At 39.8% G+C, this 21412-nt stretch overlaps 1 protein-coding gene across 4 annotated transcripts in view; it reads right to left on the bottom strand.

Moving 5' to 3' along the window:
• The window catches only part of INO80 (INO80 complex ATPase subunit), a 141111-nt gene that overhangs the window by 83808 nt on the left and 35891 nt on the right, over nucleotides 1-21412 (bottom strand). For all 4 annotated transcript variants that reach the window (XR_014813106.1, XR_014813107.1, XM_003121588.6 and 1 more), the window contains exons 6-14: nucleotides 18402-18522; nucleotides 16960-17174; nucleotides 11257-11310; nucleotides 10235-10438; nucleotides 7001-7196; nucleotides 5693-5760; nucleotides 3673-3882; nucleotides 3116-3196; nucleotides 2185-2280 (exon numbers count right to left, since the gene is read on the bottom strand). Coding sequence is in view for 2 of the 4 variants with exons in the window: in XM_003121588.6 (XP_003121636.1) it covers nucleotides 2185-2280; nucleotides 3116-3196; nucleotides 3673-3882; nucleotides 5693-5760; nucleotides 7001-7196; nucleotides 10235-10438; nucleotides 11257-11310; nucleotides 16960-17174; nucleotides 18402-18522 (1245 nt within the window). In the remaining 2 variants the exon portion in view is untranslated. The remainder of the gene's footprint in view (nucleotides 1-2184; nucleotides 2281-3115; nucleotides 3197-3672; nucleotides 3883-5692; nucleotides 5761-7000; nucleotides 7197-10234; nucleotides 10439-11256; nucleotides 11311-16959; nucleotides 17175-18401; nucleotides 18523-21412) is intronic.

Here is a 21412-nt window from a genome sequence, read left to right as displayed (position 1 = left end):
AAAGGAAGCTCAACATGCAAATGAAACTCATTTTCAGGCATGAGTATAAAGTCAAAGGAAAGGAATCAATGACATAAGTAGGACTACATTGCCATCTATCGGCCAGTGAAGGAAACATCAAAAACCTTAGTGATTTGGAGGAAAATTAAGACTTAATTTTTAGGGAGTTCCCGTCGTGGCTCAGTGGTTAACGAATCCAACTAGGAACCATGAGGTTTCAGGTTCAATCCCTGGCCTTGCTCAGTGGGTTAAGGATCTGGCGTTGCCATGAGCCAGATCCGGGTTGCAGACGTGGCTCGGATCCTATGTTGCTGTTGCTCTGGCGTAGGCTGGTGGCTACAGCTCTGATTAGACCCCTAGCCTGGGACCTCCATATGCCGAAGATGCGGCCCTAAAAAGACAAAAGACAAAAGACAAAAAAAAAGACTTAATTTTTTTTTTAGGTCTCTTAATTGTCTGACGTATACTAAGCAGCAATAACAACAAAAAAGCAGAAAAAAAGATGAGGAGCTCCATATTTCATATGAAAAAAACTCTAGAGGAAACATTCAACAAATTGTCTTAGGATAATTTCACCTCCTTAGAAAGTTAAGAGTGAGTCAGCCAAGCTAAAAGCCATACATCTAATGTGCCTCGTAAGCAGTAAACCAAGTCTTTAATATAGCCACAAAGGTAGGGCTACAGACACATAGGTGCCCCAAAGTGGAAAATCCCAGACATGTCTCTATTTCTTACAAAGTATAAGCCAGAAAAACACCTGCCTCCCTCTTCTACCCTGTCCCACGCTGCCTTAAACTGCAGGGAACCCATGATTATTATGGAGACCCAAAATCAGAGAGATCATGTCAATATCTCCTGACCCATAATCTCCATAAAAGCCTCCTCACCATGCAACTTCATTATCACTATATTCCTTTAGGGACAAAACATATATTTAACTCATTTTCCCCCTTTTACTTGTGAATAATATAATAAATTCCATTCATTCTTTCTTATACCCCAGAAACTTTCCATAATTAAACCTCCATTTAAAACTTGCCCATACTTGATGCAACATACTTTCCTGCTGATCAATTTCTCAATGTCAATCCTTTTCCACTGAATTAGTTAAAATCAATTTTTTTTTTTTTTTGTCTTTTGTCTTTTTGTCTGTTGTTGTTGTTGTTGCTGTTGTTGCTATTTCTTGAGCCGCTCCGGGGGCATATGGAGGTTCCCAGGCTAGGGGTCGAATCGGAGCTGCAGCCACCGGCCTACGCCAGAGCCACAGCAACGCGGGATCCGAGCCGCGTCTGCGACCTACACCACAGCTCACGGCAACGCCGGATCGTTAACCCACTGAGCAAGGGCAGGGACCGAACCCGCAACCTCATGGTTCCTAGTCGGATTCGTTAACCACTGCGCCACGACGGGAACTCCTAAAATCAATTTTTACACTATCTACCTTAAACATTACAATCTGGACCACGACTGAAGATATGGCTTTAGAGGGCCATGAAAACAGATTAACTATGAATATATTTTGGGGAAGGGGTGTGGACAATATCATAAATTATAGTATATGTGCCTTGATATGATTTGTCAAAATCTACATTAGGCCAGCAAGGTAGATATTTTCTCTTTTTTTTCTTTTTCTTCTTTTTTGCCTTTCTGTCATTTCTTGGGCCGCTCCTGCGGCATATGTAGGTTCCCAGGCTAGCGGTCGAATCGGAGCTGTAGCTGCCAGCCTACACCAGAGCCACAGCAACGCGGGATCCGAGCCGCATCTGTAACCTACACCACAGCTCACGCCAACACAGGATCATTAACCCACTGAGCAAGGGCAGGGATCGAACCCGAAACCTCATGGTTCCTAGTTGGACTCGTTAACCACTGAGCCACAACAGGAACTCCATTTTTTTTTTTTTTTTTTGATATTTTCTATTAACAGCAGTACAATCAGGAGCTACAATTCATGTGGTCAATGCAGCAAATTATTCGAAATGGATTTTGGCTTTCTCACTTATAAAACATAAGGATGTACTATGCTCTCTTACTGCTACCATTAGTAACTTTGATAGGAAACGTATGCAAAGTTATTTTGAAAAAAAATGCAAGAAATTAAGTCATTAAGAGCAATTAAATAAAGACAACAAAAAAGTCAGAAAGTTTAAAGTGCAAGAGAATTTCTGTTGGGTTGATTTTTACCTTAAATTTTGGAACAAATCTAGTAAACTCCTGGTGCCAATTGTTAAGTGTAGAAGCAGGTGAAATTATTAAGAAAGGTCCCCAAATGTTCTCTCTCTGAAACAGAAAAAGTGGGTCAGCCAACTGCAGGAAAACTGAAAAAAATTTAATTCAAAATTATAGCTACAAGAGTAGTTTAAGAAACGGAAGTGCATTATAAGAAGAAAACTGGTTCCTCTCTCTCATATCTGTACACTCAATATTCTAACTTTAAAAAAAAATCCCATGTTAATAATAATGTAGGCAAGGAAGTTGCTTATACGCAACATGAGAAAAAATACCAAGCCTTACTCCCACCCTTCCACCTTTTATAGGTCCTAATTTACAGCACTCACAAAGCACTTATGACATATTAATATGTGTTCTTTCACATATTACACTAACTAAGTGATCACAACAATCTTACTATTATGCAATTGGTACAGAGCTTTTTGCTTTTTTCAAAATGCTTTCATGCATATCTTCTCATTTAATTCTCACAAAATTCACATTAGGAGATACTATCTCCACTTTGCCAAAGTAGAAACTAAACCTCAGAGAATTAAAGTGAAGTCAGATCAAAAGAGGTTAAGTGAATTGTCCAAGTTTACACTGCTAGTAAGCAGAGTTGAGATGTGAACCCAAGTCTTCTGATCCAACTAACTGCAGTGTTTTTGCCACTACACTGGTGGTTCTCAACAGAAGTGGGAGGGGGGAATGAAAACACACATGCTCAAAACTTGTCTTGGTCTTTTTGAAAACCAAAATGTTTCACCAAGGCCTCAAAAAGGCCTTGAAGGCAAACAGCAAGCCCTACAGAGTCTAGCAGTTCTTGGTAATGACTGATTCTCAACAGAAAATGACCCTAGGATCAAGAGAAAGGAAGATGAAAAGACTGTATGGAGCTACCTACCTCAGCCAGATGGGCCAGGAGGGCAATGCTCTGTACTGTTTTACCAAGGCCCATTTCATCTGCAAGAATGCCATTAATACCCTGGGAAAAAAAAAAATACACATGGTCAACAAGCTCTCACACTGCATTACACAGGGTTCAACTTACTGTCAGAAAGAACTAACCAAAATGTCAGATTTGTTCAAACAAAAGTGACTAGAGATACTCGGCTTCAGCACTATTACTCATTATTGTAATGATTCCTTTTGTCACCTCCTTAGCTACAACTCTGAATCCTGACATATGAGACAAACGGCCCAAAGCTAGTTCTTCTGCTAATCTAATCCAGGCAACAGGTTTACAAAAACCACTTAAGACAAGATATATACATGATACAAATATTCTCCAATAAAATATCCAGGTTAAAAATATAGAGACATCTTTCTGATTCCTGCCAAAGGAAAAAGGATGAAATCTAAAAGATTATATCTTGTTCTCATTTCACGATACACTGAACCAATGACTTTAGAGAAACAGATAACAAAAGAGAGTAGGTATGACACAGTTCTAAAATTCACCTGTTCATAGAGATTTGCCAACCAATTCATGCCTTTCAGTTGATAACCTTTTAATTTGCCATTAAAAATTGTAGGCTGTGGAATATCCTCCCCAGCCCGTATAGATGGGTTTGCGAGGCTATAACTCTCCCCAAACCCAGTGCCAGACTTGTTGGCTGCCCGTAGGGCAGCTGCTCGACTTTCTTTTGCATCTTCATCAAATGACCTTGTCTGCAAAATAAAAGTATATTGGAAGGAAAATAATTAAATTCAAGCAAAATTCACAATGACATTTTTAATCTATCTTAGTTGGAACAAACTTTCTAATATAATGTAATATATCATCTTATATAAAGCATAATATGGTTAACCCTTGAACAATATGGCTTTGAACTGTGTGTCAATTGATAGGTGAGGTTTTTTCACTAAATATGTACTACAGTACGACAAGATCCTACAGTTGGTTGAATTCATTGATGTGAAACCACAGATATGGAGGGCTAACTATAAATTTACATGCAGGAGCTCCCGACATAGCACAGCAGAAATGAATCTAAGAACCATGAGGTTGCCAGTTCGATCCCTGACCTCGCTCACTGGGTTAAGGATCTGGCATTGCCGTGAGCTCTGGTGTAGGTCACAGATGTGGCTTGGATCCCACATTGCTGTGGCTGAGGCATAGGCCAGCAGCTGTAGCTCCGATTTGACCCCTAGCCTGGGAACCTGTGGTTGCAGCCCTAAAAAGCAAAAAATAAATTTATATGCAGACTTCTGACTATAGAGTAGGTTGGCACCCCTAATTCCTAGAGTCCAAGGGTTAAGTGTACATTAAAGTATATTACTAATATTTTAAAATTAATTTAACTATTACATGCTTTTGACAGATATCAAGCCTTATTACACAATTACTTGTTTTGTCAAAAAATTTATTAAATATTTGATTTAAAATTCTTTAACTGGTTTGGGTTGGTAAGTAATAAGGTGAGTTTGTCTCTATTCTTGACTTGGACCCTGTCAAAGTTACACAGGGGCTCCTATATAATGTATTAAATTGTGTTCTCTTAGAGTTCCCCCTGTGGAACCGTGGGTTAAGAATCCAACTGCAGTGGCTCAGGTCACTACAAAGATGTAGGTCTGATCCCAGCCGGGTGCAGTGGGTTAAGGATCCGCCATTGTTACAGCTGTGGCACAGGTCTCCACTGCAGCTCAGATTCAATCGCTGACCTCAGAACTTCCATACGCCACTGGTGTGGCAAAAAAAAAAAAAAAAAAATTGGGGAGTTCCCGTCGTGGCGCAGTGGTTAACGAATCCGACTAGGAACCATGAGGTTGCGGGTTCGGTCCCTGCCTTTGCTCAGTGGGTTAACGATCCGGCGTTGCCGTGAGCTGTGGTGTAGGTTGCAGACGCGGCTCGGATCCCGCGTTGCTGTGGCTCTGGTGTAGGCTGGCAGCTACAGCTCCGATTCGACCCCTAGCCTGGGAACCTCCATATGCCGCGGGAGCGGTCCAAGAAATAGCAACAACAACAACAACAAAAAAAAAAGACAAAAGATAAAAAAAAAAAAAAAATTGTATTTTCTTAATTTGATCCAACTGTAGTTTCTTCCTGATTGCATTAAATATCACTGTATCATGAATAAGCAAGTTATAGCTAAAGTGAAAGAAGGTATTAACTTAGCAGTTTTAAGGCACAATACAGCTTTCTTAAGAAGCAAGAGTGTAGCCTTTTTCACTAAATAAGCATGAAGCACTTCATACTGTATTAACCATGATTACTAAGGAGGACAAAAACCAGACAAACCATCTTAGCTTCAATCAACACATTCCTAAAACAAGTGAATGCTCGTTTCTCATCTTTTCTCAAGTATTCCTACATTATTTTAAAGTAAGTAGAGACATAGTCCCCACCCAACACGGACATATACACACATACACGTTCATCAATGTTTTCAATTGAAAATATGATTAAGACTAAAGGAAGACCAAGTAAAAGGCTGTGGGGTATTTCCTGGGCCCATTATAGTTCATTTTTAAAACTCACCCGAGCTTGATGAATATGGTAAGCATTTTCAGCATTCTTCAGGGCCTGGGCTTTGAAATGGTTACTATCTGAAAAGGAAAACATGTAGGTTATCGCACCTCATTAACTGATCTCCTTCAGAAATGTAATGTACACTAGCACATGTGGATGCCTGATGCCCACATTCTACTTGTCCCTAGGTTCACAGAAGGAAAGGGAGGAGAAAGCCTCAAATTACCTGACAGAGGTAAAGACCTACAAGTGGCAATGGAAGAAGAGGGCTGCCATGGTCTCTAGAAGTCAAAGCCAGGTCACAAAAACCAACAAAAGACTGAGCTCCAGTTTCCCAATCCTGCGTTTCATGAACAAAGCAATGCCAAAACTGTAATATATTTATACTGGATGAAACTATTCCAAGAGAAGAATAAAGAATGTATAAATCCAAGATATTCTGAAGCACTCTCATTTTCTCTTATTCAACATGATCTTAACAACTATTCTCTGTGAAATTCCTCTCAAACTTTACAATAATTCCTCCCTCTCTGTGTAGTCACACAAATACCAACACTAAACAGTCTCTTCTCATGTTTGACTCACATCACCAAGAATCCTGTTATACAAGAGATGATTTTCCCTGCTGAGATATATTCACTAAATTCTTCTGGATTGATACCTTTGTTGCTACTAACAAATCAAAACATAAGCTATTCCCAAATCTGCATGACCATATCACCACACCCTTTCCTTTTCAAATTATTTTTTTTCTTTTTTTGGCTGGCTGCAGCATGTGGAAATTCCCAGGCCAGGGATCAAACACGAGCCACAGCAGTGACAATTCCAAATCTTTAAACCTCTGAGCCACAAGGGAATGTTGAAATTCTTTAATAAAAATTATTTTATCTGCTTGTTATATAGAAATATTCACTTTCCTACTCCAAAAAATAAACCCACCTTTTTGATCAAAACTTGCAAGAATTGGAGTTCTCGCCGTGGCGCAGTGGTTAATGACTCCAACTAGGAACCATGAGGTTGCGGGTTCGATCCCTGCCCTTGCTCAGTGGGTTAACGATCCAGTGTTGCCGTGAGCTGTGATGTAGGTTGCAGACACGGCTCGGATTCCACGTTGCTATGGCTCTGGTGTAGGCCGGCTACAGCTCTGATTGGACCCCTAGCCTGGGAACCTCCATATGCCGCGGGAGCGGCCCAAGAAATGGCAAAAAGACAAAAAAAAAAAAAAAAAAAAACTTGCAAGAATTAATGATTAGTATAACCTGGGACAAGAAAATATTCCGGTTACCTCCTTCCTTTATCTCCTGATTTAGGACTCACCATAATCCTCTTGTGTGATGTTAACTACCACTCCTCCACCAATATCAATTTGTCTCTGCATAGAACTATCTTCCAGCTTCCTTAAGATTTCTTCCTGGATCCCATCATGACCCATGTCTCGTTTTCGACTCATGAAGTGGGCATACAGTTCTGTCTGGGTGATTAGGAAGTTCAGTTTTCGCTGTTGTCTCTTGGCCTACAGGGGAAAAAAGCTGAATGTGAAAAGAGAGTCAAAGCACCAATCACATACAACTGCAGTCAAGAGAATCCACTAAACCTACACATAGTTTGCATACAATTCCTTTACAAATTCTCTCTACAAAGGTACAAACTGCTGAGTTTCCATCATGGCTCAGCGGAAACAAATCCCACTATGAATCATGAGGTTGCATGTTTGATCCCTGGCCTCCTGGCTCAGTGGGTTAAGGATCTGGCGTTGCCATGAACTGTGGTGTAGGTCACAGATGCAGCTCGGATCCCGAATTGCTGTGGCTCTGGCGTGGGCCGGCAGCTATAGCTCCAATTAGACCCCTAGCCTGGAAACCTCCATATGACGCAGTTGCGGCCCTAGAAAAAGACCAAAAAAAAGAAAAAAAAAAAAGGTACAAAGTGCTAATGAACAATAAGTCAGTGATACTGAAAGCAAGGAATAATCTTCACTTATAGTCTAATAAAACCTATGTTTTGCTCTCCTTTACAATATAAAATCTTTTTTCCACTAGGCTTCTATATAAAATGCTTATTTCTTTACTACATTACTTTTCTCTACTGGCAGTGAGATACCATCTAAATTCAAACAATACATTTTACTTCATAACTTGGGTAGTAAGTACATGTGCACATATTTATTATTTCTAAAAACATAAATGTGTCCAAACTCTTCTAACACCAAAAGTCAAAGTACGTAACGAAGAGCTGCGAATTACCATGAAAGTCAATGCAGGAGCTATCTAAGAACAAGTGCATGAAAAAAGGAAAATGTTCCCCCAAACAACCTACTGTTCATCTGTGATGATAGCTACAAAATGTGAATATAGATCAAATACACACACAAATACATATACTTTTTTTAAATATGAGAAAACTAATAAATTTGAAGTACCTTTGAAATAATCTGGTAAGAAAAATATTCAGTTTCAATAAAAATCATTCTTTAAGAAAAACAATAAAATGAGTAAGCACATGATCCAAAAGATTGAATAATATGAAATATCTCACACACAATAAGTAGTAAATGTCATTATTTTGTATGAAATGTTTTATAATAAAATTTATATGAAGTAGATACTTGATTTATCTTTGACTCCCCCCACCTCCACAAAAGAGAAACAACAATAAAATAAGGAACACGGCCAAGCAAGGACATAAGATTTTTCTACTTCAGATTTTATAACACTTTAGCCAGATTCAGATTAGAAGAAAATCTGAGAGTTTGAGAGAAAACCGTTACTTTCATAATGGATACAGATGTCCATGTTCTAAATCTAAAGAACTGTCAAGAAAATGTTTCTAGGAGTTTCCATCGTGGATCAGTGGTTAACGAACCCAACTAGGATCCATGAGGGTGCGGGTTCGATCCCTGGCCTTGCTCAGTGGGTTAAGGATCTGGCGTTGCTGTGGCTGTGATGTAGGCTGGCAGTTGTACCTCAGATTGGACCCCTGGCCTGGGAACCTCCACATGCTGTGGGTGTAGCCCTAAAAAAAAAAAAAAAAAAGGAAAAGGAAAACCTTTCTAAATTAAAACAAAAAATAATAACATTTCCTTTCACCTTAAAGAAGTTAACTACTACATGTTTAAATAAACAAAGCAAATTAAGGGAACAAAGATCTGTCAAAAATGTTCTGTTTCAAAAATTCATAGAAATTCCCATGCAGCACAGCAGGTTAAAGATTTGGCATTGCCACAGCTGTGGCAAACATAGCAACTGCAGCATGGGTTGAATCCCTGGCCCAGGAACTCTCAACATGCCAAGAGTACAGCCAAAAAAAAAAAAAAAAAAAAAAAAAAAAAAATTAGAGAAAAAGATACCTAAGTTGATATGACCACATAGATGAAACTCTCATCAGTTAGCTATCAATATAATTCAGAGAATGTCTCACAAACCTAGATCATTAGCCAAGCCACGTACGAAACTTCAAGATCTGTAACTAACTCTCAAATGCCTCTAAACTAAGTGAGCAAGTGTTTCCAAAAGCATCAAAAGTTTACCAAGTCAATAATATGTTGATCTTGCATGCAAAGACACAAGTCACCTGGCGACTTAGAGAGAACTGGGCAAAATCCATATTCCCCCTCAAAGCATGAGACTGGAGGAGAGCAAGAATTCAGAAGTCTTCATAGTTCGGCTTTGACAGGAGTACTACCTATACTTGAAAGAAAACATCCAATCCTTGATTCCCTTTCTTCCCCAGACCTGAACTTTCCTTCCCCTCATCCCAATGAGTTTACCAATGGCAACACAATGACTTTGTCCTCTCAATCCCTACTCTTGCTTCCCTGAAACATATACTCAGCCTACATCAGTTGATGTTAAGCTTAGCAAGAGAAGTGACTACATAAAACAGCAAAGTAGGTGGGAGGCGGGTCTCAGAAAACTGGGCTAGTTGTCCATTGGCTCTATCTGGCCGTAAATCTGGCAACCAGCCTCAATCTTCCAGCAAATCAAAATTATAACTAGCATCTGAAACTAAGCTAAGATAAACTATAAGCTGTTTTCTTACATTCATACCTTTTACTTATTTATTTTTGTTCCTCCAGAAACATACAAAGGAATAAGGCTACAGGGAACAGAGGAGTTCCCACTGTAGCACAGTAGGTTAAAAATCCTACTGTGGACTGGGTCACTACAGAGGCACAGGTTTGATCCCTGGCCCAACACAGTGGCTTAAAGGATCTGGCATTGCCACTGCTGTGGTGTAGGTCACAGCTGCAGCTTGGAATCGATCCCTGGCCTGGGAACTTCCATGTGCCGCGGGTATGGCCATTAAAAAAAAAAAAAAAGAGAATGGAGGAAATTAGCACAGAAGAAGAGCAGTGAGGGCCAGGGAGAGGGCCTTACTAAAAGAATAAAAACAGAATTGATATAATGGACTAAAATCACTATATTCAAAATTATATCCTAAAATATTTTTTCAATGATTTCACTGGTTAGATTTATAATTTATGAAATATAAACTAATCTCTGGATATGGCTGCAACAATTATGGTTTTCAAACTTCATGATATTGCCCTACCTCTCGCATTTCCTCATCCAACTTCCGCTGCTCCAAGGCTTCCTTCTCTGCACGTTTTCGGTGTTCCTTTTCCACCTTCTCATACTTTTTCCAATACAGAAGCATCTCCTTGGTGAGGCGGCGGGCACGAGGTAAGGTCTCCTTACAGTTTTTCTGGGCCTGCAGGGCAGCTCGACGCACCTCCTTCATGCACTGGTGGGCAAGCTACAGAGGACAACAGTGTTACCACAATGGAGAAGGACCCAACATAGGGCCAGTTCTCCGTGAGCTCTAAACTACAGCATACCTCAATCTGTTCAGGGCACACGGTCCTCCTACGGCCACATCTCTTTCTCCCCTAATCTGATTAATGTCCCTGTACAGTACTATGAGCCAGTCCCAGACCACAAAGTACTATCAGGGATGAGAAATACACAAACATACTGCCTCAGAAGACAAAAAAAAAGTATAATAACCTCAGATATTCTGGGAAGTTCTGAAGTATTATCACACACATTAATAATAATAGCTGCCAATGCTTATTATATGCTAGGCAACACTCTAAGCTTACCATATATTAAACTCATTCATTCTCCACAAAACCCTATAAAGTTGGTATTATCATCCTCATTTAATCTATAGATGAGGAAATGAGGATGAGTAATTAGCCCAGGGAAACATAACTAGTAAGGTCACCTCATCTAATCTCCTAACAATACTCAAAGAAAACATGTTAATCTCCTCTAAGGGAAGGTATTAATATCATCATTTCTTAGATGAAGAGACTGAGCACAAGATGATCCTATGATCTGCCCAAAAAATTAGAGTGGGGTACAGTCTTACCCAAAAAGGTATGAAAACTAGAAATGTGAAAAAGAGCAATTTTATTTACAAAATAGATTGAGAACATTCAAAAAATCTCTTTAGGACTATTCAATTCATTATCAACAGGTCACAAGAGACAAGGGAACCAACCAGAGACCTAAATAACAAAAACATTATTTCAACAAAACAAAATGGGAAATATAAAACTATAATCTTACCTTGCGGCTATTAGTAAGAAACAGGTTACGAGCTGAAGCTTTCTGCTTGTTGGCCTAAAATATTTAAAACAATATTTCATTTAGAATTCCTTTCTGAAATAAGAGTGCGTAGACTAGCATTGTCCTTTATTTACCTTGAAAATTAAAAAAAAATAAAATATCAAACCAAGCATATTCAAAACACATTACTTCTAAGAATCCTCCAAATGTACCAACTCAAAACCACAAGTAAAGCTCCTAAAACCCCATTAAAAAGAAAAAGCTGGTGTTGTGGTTGCATTCAAAAGAGTCTTCTGTATATTTCTGGAAAGAATTAAGTTATATTTAAGGCTTAAAGTGGACTAAGAAAATATAACAATGCACCTTTACCCTAGTACCATCCTGATTAAATATTCTGCTCTCTAGGGCCAATCTGCAAAGAAGCTAAGACAGCAGGGCACTCAGACAAAGAAATACTTAGAAGAAAGGTAAACTACCCTCCCAGTTTGTGATATCAGCCCCATCTCCAGCCAGGGCAAACCCACGGCCACTAGTACTTAATTTATGCCACCACTTGACCTCATTTTCACCAAAAGATCCAAAGCAGGCTAGCACAAGATGACTTAGTAGCCCACAACCCAGTCTGGAGCCGCTTATTATGTCTTCCACTTCAGTCAGGAAAAAGAAAAAAAAAAAAACAACCTTCAATAAAGAAACCTGATTTCCCATGATGGTCCATTATTTGATGTGGGAGAGAAGAGTCAGAGCTGAGTGGCTCTCTGACTATTAAAGAGCTTTTCCCCTGATTTCTAAAGAAACAATGAGTTCAAAGTAATACAAAGGGCCTGAAAGCCATTTCTATAATATTGCCACCTCAGACTATCTGCTTAAAGGAATTTTAGGCCTTTTATCAAAAACTTTCTCTAATTCTTAAGCAGCTACTGTCACTTTAAAGGATAAGAAACTCAAATATTCCCACTGAATTCCTCATCATCAGAAGTGCATCACCTAAAGCCTCTTCACCAGGTATGAAGCAAGCTTTTCTGTAACTTTCCCCATTAAGAATGTTCATACAAACTCAAGAGGCACATGAAAAGATGCTAACCACTAATCAGATGTGGTATATAAAGATGTGATACATCTAAACGATGGAATATTAGCCATAAAAAAGAATGAAACAATGCCACTTGTAGCAACATGGATAGACCTGGAGATTTTCAAACTAAGTGAAGTAAGTCAGACAAATCCAAGTATCATGTGATAGCACTTATATGTGGAATCTAAAAAAAATGATACAAATAAACTTTTTTACAAAATAAGAAACAGACTCACAGACAAAACAAGTTTATGGTTAGCAAGGGGAAAGGTGTGGGGGGATGAATTAGGAGTTTGGGATTAACATATGTACACTACTACACATAAAAGATAATTAATAAGGACCTATACTATATGGCACAGGGAACTCAATATTCTATAAAACCTACATGGGAAAATAATCTGAAAAGGAATGGATATATATGCTTATGTATAACCGAATCACTTTGCTGTACACCTGAAACTAACACAACATTGTAAATCAACAATATTATATTTTAAGAGTTTTTTGAATATTAAAAGAATGTTCATATAAGTCAATAGGCACATGAAAAGATGATCAAAATCACTAATTATCAGAGAAATTAAAATCAAAACAAAAATCATACATCACCTCATTTTGTCAGGTGAGGACAAAAGGACAACAAATGTTAGGAAGGATGTGGAGAAAAGGGAACCCTTGTTTGCTGTTGGTGGGAATGAAAACTGGTGCAGCCACTGTGAAAAGAGTATGGAAGTTCCTCAAAAAAACTGAAAACAGAACTACCATACTGTTTAGCAATTCCACTCTTGGTTATATGTCCAAAGAAAATGAAAACAACTAATTTGAAAAGATACATGCATCCCAATGTTCATAGCAGCATTCTTTACAATAGCCAAGATATGGAAGCAACCCAAGTGTCCAATAACAGATGAATGGAAAAGAAGATGTGATACTGACACACATACACACACACACACACACACACACACACACACACACACACAAGAATATTAGCCATAAAAAAGAATGAGGAGTTCCCATCGTGGCTCAGTGGTTAACGAATCCGACTAGGAACCATGAGGTTGCGGGTTCGGTCCCTGCCCTTGTTCATTGGGTTAAGGATTCAGATTTGCCATGAGCTCTGATGTAGGTCGCAGACGCGGCTCGGATCCCGCGTTGCTGTGGCTCTGGCATAGGCCGGTGGCTCCAGCTCCGATTTGACCCCTAGCCTGGGAACCTCCATATGCCGCGGGAGCGGCCCAAGAAATAGCTAAAAAGACAAAAAAAAAAAAAAAAAAAAAAAAAAAATTGAATCACAATGTTATACACCTGAAACTATTATAAATCAAGTATACTTCAATTAAAAAAAATGCTTATATATACACTCTCTTTCCAGAAATACAGAGAAAAATAATTGTTAAGTATAGCAGCGCCATCATACTAAGGGATCAAAGCTAGTATCACCAATACTGGAAGAGATGTGTCCAGTGCCTCCTGATGTGATATACCAAGAATATAATCACTACTCTAATAATCCTGCCAAAAACTCGTAATTCAAATCTAATCACAAGGAAACATCACATCAATTCAAGTACGAAAACATTCTAAAAAAATAATGTACTCTTCAAAACAGGTGTTGTGAACGATGAACAAAGATGATGATTGTTTCAGAATAAAAGAGATTAAGGAGATGTGACAACTAAATGCAACATGTGCCTCTAGATTGAATCAGGGCAGGGACAGGGGGAAGACTATAAAGGACATTTCCCAAACAACTGATAAAGTAGGAAAATAGCCTGTGGGTCAGGTAACAATTTTTATAACTGCACTGCAGTTATATATGAGAGGATTTCCTTTCTCTTCAGAAATACATACTGAATTATTACAAGTAAACTCAGTACAAAATCTCAAACTAATCTTCAAAATGGGTTAGGAAAAATGTATGCACTTATGTACCAAAGCATATTAGGAAAACAATTGCTAAATATAAGTAAAAAATAGATGGCAGTTCCTTGTATTATTCTTGCCATACATTTTTATTTTTTATTTTATTTAAAAAAAAATTTTTTTTGTCTTTTTGCTATTTCTTGGGCCACTCCCACGGCATATGGAGGTTCCCAGGCTAGGGGTCAAATCGGAGCTGCAGCCTCTGGCCTATGCCAGAGCCACAGCAATGCGGGATCCGAGCCGTGTCTGTGACCTACACCACAGCTCACGACAACGCCGGATTGTCAACCCACTGAGCAAGGGCAGGGACCGAACCTGCAACCTCATGGTTCCTGGTCGGATTCATTAACCACTGTGCCACGATGGGAACTCCTCTTGCCATACATTTTTAAAAGCTTTTTGTTCTGAACAAATTTTATTTATTTTTCATTCCAGTTAATGCACAATATTCTATTAGTTTCAGGTGTACAGCAGTAATTCAGTATTTTTATTTTGGGGGGGGCTTTTTTTTTTTTTGGCATTTAGAGTCGAACCTGCAGCATATGGATGTTCCCAGGCTAGGGGACGTTCCCAGGCTAGGGGTTGAACCGGAGCTGGAGCCACTGGCCTACGCCACAGCCACAGCAACGTGGGATCCGAGCTACATCAGTGACCTACACCACAGCTCATAGCAACACCAGATCCTCAACCCAATGAGCAAGGGCAGGGATCGAACCCAAGTCCTCATGGATGCTAGCTGGGTTTGTTAACTGCTGAGCCACGACGGGAACTCCAGTGATTTAGTATTTTTAAAGATTATACTCCATTCAAAGTTATTACAAGACAATAGCTATAATTCCCTCTACTATACCACAGAACCTTCTTGCTTATGTATTTTATTTGGACCCGCCTATGGCATACAGATGTTCCTGGACCAGGAATCAAACCTGAGCCCCAGCAGTGACAATGCTGAATCCTTAACTGCAAGACCACCAGGAAATTCCTATTAGTAGTTTGTATCTCAAAGCCCCTACACCTAATTTGCCCCTCCCCCCTCATTCTCTCCTCTAGTGACCACTAGGTTTGTTTCTCTACATTCGTTTTACTCTTTAGATTCCACATATAAACGTTAACATACAGTATTTGTCAGGAGTTCCCACTATGGCTCAGCAGGTTACAAACCCGACTAATATCCAAGAGGACATGGGTTCCATCCCTGGCCTTGTTCAGTGGGTTAAGGATCCAGCATTGCCATAAGCAGTGGTGTGGGTCACAGATACAGCTCAGATTTGGCATTGCTATGGCTGTGGCACAGGGCAGCAGCTACAGCTCCCATTCAACCCCTAGCCTGAGAACTTCCATATGCCTCACGTGAGGGCCTAAAAAACAACAATAGAAAACAGTTTTTGTCTTTTCTGTTTGACTTATTTCACTATGTATAATATTCTCTAGGTCTATACACATTGATGCAAAAGGCAGCCTTTCATTCCTTATTATGGCTGAGTAATATTCGTTGGATATATATAATGCATCCTCTTTATTCTCTCATCTACTGATGGGCACTTAGGTTTTTTCCACCTTGGCTTTTAAATAGTGTTGCTATGAACACTGAGGTGCAAGTATCCATTTTTTGTTACGGCCACAGCTTTGGCATATCCAAGTTCCGGAGGTTAGGGATCGAAGTGGAGCTGCAGATGCTGGCCTAGGCCACAGCCACAGAATACTGGATCTGAGCTGCATCTGGGACCTACACCGCAGATTATGGCAATGTCAGATCCTTAACTCACCGCGAGGGGCCAGAGATCAAACCTGCATCCTCACAAAAACGATGGCGGGTTCTTAATCTGCTGAACCACAACAGGAACTCTGTATATTCCTTTTTGAATTAGCGTATTTTGTTCCCTTTGGAATAATGCCCAGGAGTAGAACTGCTGGATTATAGGGTAGTTCTACTTTTAGTTTTTTTTTGGGGAATCTCCAAACTGTTTTCCATAGTGGCTGTACCAACTTATATTCCCACCAAAAGTGTAGGAGGGTTCCTCTTTCTCCACATCCTCTTTAACATTTGTTATTTATGGTCCTTCTGGTGACAGCCATTCTGATCGGTATGAGGTGATAACCCATTTTGTGTGTGTGTGTCTTTTTAGAGCCAACCCCACGGCATATGGAAGTTCCCAGGCTAGGGGTCAAACTGGAGCTGCAGCTGCCAGCCAAAACCACAGCCACAACAATGTGGGATCTGTACCTCATCTGCAACCTACACCACAGCTCACAGCAACACCAGATCCTTAATCCACTGAGTGAGGCCAAGGACTGAACCCGAGTCCTCATGGATACTAGTCGGATTCGTTTCTGATGCACCAAAATGAAAACTCCTACCATTTTATTTTAATTTCCTGTACTGTCACCTATAAATGTGCAATTATCACATATCTCTACTGCCATATGTAAGAAAACTATATTCCTTCTTCAAAGAAGTTTCCCTCCATTTTTGTGGCTAAGGAGCATAACACATGAATTATGTTCCGAATTTTGGTCACGAAACAAGTTAACTGAAGAGAATACTATTCAGGATTCTCTTAATTCCAACAGATTTTTTTTTTTTTTTTTTTTTTTTTTTCCCTGAACCCTCTCAAAGTATCCAGCTCTCACAGTTTCCTCGCTGGAGGACAGGAAGAGACAACATTCTAGGCATCTCCAATCTGGAGGTACTCACTTACCTTTGGTAGTTCCTTTTTCACAATGCTGAGCCATACTTTCCTGCGACGGGCATTAAGCTGCTCAATGGATAAGTGCTTCTTCTTGGTGCCAGGAGGAGGTGCATCATGAGAGAACTTGGCAAAGACTTTGGTCTGGTGGTGGTGGCGACGAGGGGATTCTTCAGAGGAAACTTCTTCATCTTTTCGCCTTTTTTTCTTCACTTTTTTCAACTTAGCTGCAAAGGAAAGAGACCCTCAGAACGTTGCTTTTCTTCCCTTCCATAAGAAATAGCCACAAAACCTCACTTTAAGAGAATTCAAGGTTCTTTCCTCATTCCACTGAGACTAACAATGTTCATCCCTTTATCTATTCAGGTACATGAATATTCCAAGAAGAAGATCATATTACTTCAGAAAAGGACACTGGATACTCCGTCTGTTTACATGAAAGAGGAACAGCAGAGAACCTAAGAACTGAATTTGTTTTGAACCCAATAATGGGAAAGGAGGCTTATGAAATAGCATGAGTTCAAGCAATGATTAAAAAGAAGGAAACATTTCTATCTGCTTGCGACGCAAGGTGATTAAGGAATATTATACATTATACAGAAATTTAGGAGTTTCCGTTGTGGCGCGGCAGATACAAACTGACTAGGAACCATGAGGTTGTGGGTTGGATCCCTGGCCTCTATCAGTGGGTTAAGGATCCAGCGTTGCCGTGAGCTGTAGTGTAGGTCGCAGACACAGCTGGGATCTAGTATTGTGGTGGCTCTGGCGTAGGCTGGCAGCAATAGCACCAATTGGACCCCTAGCCTGGGAACCTCCATATGCCACTACTGCAGCCCTAAAAAAAAAGGAAAAAAAAGAAAAGAAAAGAAAAAATTTAGTTTGAGGGGAAGAGTGGAAGGATGAGAAAATATAGAGATAAACAAGGCAGTTAAGGAAAAAACAGAAGAAGGCTGAAAAGAATATTTCTGAGTAGGGTTCATGCCTTTAAGAGAATAAAATCTGCCTAATATAGACAGTCTAAAACTTTCCTATTTCCTTCCTCATTTGCAGCTGCTTGCAGCTCAGTAAGAGAGGAAAAGACACTTCCTGGCATACATACAAAAAACACTACAAAAGAGCATCAGGAGGTGATGTATTTTAAAACACTACACACAGCAATAATTATAATTTACTCTGTATTCTTCAGGTTACTCTTCATACTTTCCTGTATATAACCAACTTCTTCTTATCACAAACATTTTCAATACTTGGAGATTATGTAGAAAAAAAAAAAGGATTAAACTAAGGTTAGTAGTATTTAGAATTAGTAATTAATTAGGTAAGGGAGACTAGGGCTTTTCAGATACAGTGAATTTTTACTACACAAATTATGTTCAAAGTCCAAACATAGCAGCCAGTCACATAGTCCTGAGACTAAGGATGATTAAAGGCAGACGGCAGGTCAATATGCTCACCTTTAAGTTTCTTTTCTTCCTTGAATTTCTTTTTTTTGGGTCCAAGAAGGTGCCGTTGCTGCTCATAGAAAGGGTCATATGTGGAGAGTAGGCCTGCACTGTAGTATTGGTATTGTTGCAACTGAAATAGGCAAAGATGATGCTTAGAAGGGTCTGTCTGGGTCCTAGAGCACAGTCTTCAAATTATCTTTACTAAAGAAAGCTGAGCCAGAGAAAAACCATATTTCCTACATACAGCATTCTTCTCACAAAGAAACCAAGAAAGATTTAGTATATCAAAGTGAACTATTTCCTTAAACTTCAAAACAAAATAGGTCCCTGGCTATGCACATGGCCAAGTTGTTGGAAATAACTTTTTAAAAAAAAAGAAAAAAAAGAAAAAAAAAAAACTTTGATTCTGAATCTCCACCAGAATATTTACTTTGTCCTGACACATACTTATCACTGCAGAAAGGTCTCCTCTTAGATTCATCAACAAGAAATAAGCCATATTTCAATTACCAATATGTCCTTAGATTTAATAAGGTCGCTGATGCCTACTTTCCTGGCTCTTAGTTTTTGGTTTTATTGAAGCATGTAAAAGTTCCCCGGCTAGGGATGGAACCAAATCCCCAATCACTAGACCACCAGGGAACTCCCCTCAGCTCTTAGTCTTTTATATATATTGGTTGTATTTTTTTTGTCTTTTTAGGGCCACACCGTCAGCATATGGAGGTTCCCAGGCCAGGTGTCCAATTGGAGCTGTAGCCACTGGCCTACGCCAGAGCCACAGCAATTCGAGATCTGAGCCACGTCTGCGATCTACACCACAGCTCACGGCAACGCCAGATCCTTAACCCACTGAGCAAGGCCAGGGATTGAACCAGCATCCTCATGTATATTAGGTTTGCTAACTGCTGAGCCACAACAGGAACTCCATTATACACACACACACACACACACACACACAATAATTTTAAGGCCACATCCACAGCCATCTGGAAGTTCCCAGGCCAGGGTTCGATTTGGAGCTATATATAGCTGCCAGCCTCTGCCACAGTCACAGCAACGCCAGATCTGAGCCACGTCTGCAACCTACACCACAGCTCACAGCAATGCTGGATCCTTAACCCACTGAGTAGGGCCAGGGATCAAATCTGAGTCCTCATGGAAACTAATAGAGTTTGTTACCACTGAGCCACCATGAGAATTCCCTTAGTCTTCTATTTGAATAGTCCCCAGCCATCCCAATTCTCCAATCTTTCAAGTCTTCACTCTTCATTTGTCACTAAGAGAGTCTAAAAATATTATGCATAGTGTCTTTGTTGCCAAAATTCTAACATATGAATAGTTTTTTTTCTGTTCAGTGAGTATCTTTTCAAACATTTCATATAAATTGACTTCTAAATGGGTTCCTGTTGTGGCTCAGCAGTACTGAACCCGAAGAGTATCCATGAGGATATGGGTTTGATCCCTGGTCCCAGTCAGTGGGTTAGGGGATCCCACATTGCCACAAGCCACTGTGTGCCATGCAGTGTAGGTCATACACATGGCATGGATCAGGCGTTGCTATGGCTATGGTGTAGGTCAGCAGCTGCAGCTCCAATTCAACTGCTAGCCTGGGAACCTCCATATGCTGCAGGAGTGGTACTTGAAAAAAGAAAAAAGACTTCCAAAGCTCAAATTTACCTATTACTAATGGGTAAATATAAAGATACATAAACTTAGATAGTCCACTGGTGAATCTCTCTCCTGAATTATAGCCAAATGACTTGTTAAAGGACCGAAACTTGGACAGCAGAGTGACAGAGAATTATTAATGGTCTTCTGTCAAAGCATTCATTGAGCTGTATACTTAAAATATATGGACTTTTCCACACCTGTGTTTTACTTCAATTAAGAAAAAAACCACAAGTTCCCGCTGTGGTGCAATGGGATTGGCGGCAAATTGGGAGCACTGGGACGCAGGTTCAATCCCCAGCCCAGAAGAGTAGGTTAAGGATCTGGCATTGCCACACCTGTGGCTTAGGTCAAGCCTGCAGCTCAGATCTGATCCCTGGCCCAGGAACTCTATATAACATGAGGCAGCCAAAAAAGAAAAAAAAAAGGAAGACCAAATATTTTGTGTACCAACTGCCACAGCTCTGTATTTTAACAAGGGACTCTTTGTCTAAAAAAAAAAAAAAAAAATCAGGAATTCCCATCATGGCTCAGTGGTTAATAAATTCAACTAGGAACCATGAGGTTGCAGGTTCAATCCCTGGCCTTGCTCAGTGGGTTAAGGATCTGGCACTGCCGTGAGCTTCGGTGTAGGTCGAAGACATGGCTCGGATCTGGTGTTGCTGTGGCTGTGGCGTAGGCCAGTGGCTACGGCTCCGATTAGACCCCTAGCATGGGAACCTCCATATGCCTAGGGTACAGCCCCAGAAAAGAAAAAAAAAAAAAAAAAAAAAAAATCAGATATGTTACTATTTATCACTTCTACAGGTTTATAACCCTTAGCATATTATTAAAAGCTTTCTGAAGTAGCTTTGGACCTTAACTAATTGCTGGAAAGTTTTCAGGTCTTCAAATTTTCTATTGCTCATTATCTACAAAGTGCTACACTTCTGACAAAAAAATCAGAGGTTTTGGTAATAGCATTCAAATAGGTGCCACTTGAAACTATTATCAGGAGTTCCCATTGCAGCTCAGTGGTTAACGAATCTCACTAACATCCATGAGGATGCAGGTTTGATCCCTGACCTCGCTCAGTGGGTTAAGGGTCTGGCATTGCCATGAGCTGTGGTGTAGGTCACAGACAAGGCTCAGATTCTTCGTTACTGTGGCTATAGTGTAGGCTGGCAGCTACAGTTCTGATTCAACCCCTAGCCTGGGAATCTCCATATGCCTTGGGTTTGGCCATAAATAGCAAAAACAAACAAACAAAAAACAAACAAACAAAAAAAACCATTATCAATCTAATGTTACTATGTGAAGAAAAGGAGTTTTTCCAAGATAGGAATACTTCCAAAGAGCAACTACATTAAAAA

This window comes from Sus scrofa, chromosome 1, assembly GCF_054392235.1.
Source record: "Sus scrofa isolate SSC_HxYL_T2T_F1_AM1 chromosome 1, Sscrofa_HxYL_maternal_Yorkshire_Landrace_v2.0, whole genome shotgun sequence".
Taxonomy (NCBI): domain Eukaryota; kingdom Metazoa; phylum Chordata; class Mammalia; order Artiodactyla; family Suidae; genus Sus; species Sus scrofa.
This window is presented reverse-complemented; position numbering and strand designations above follow the sequence as displayed.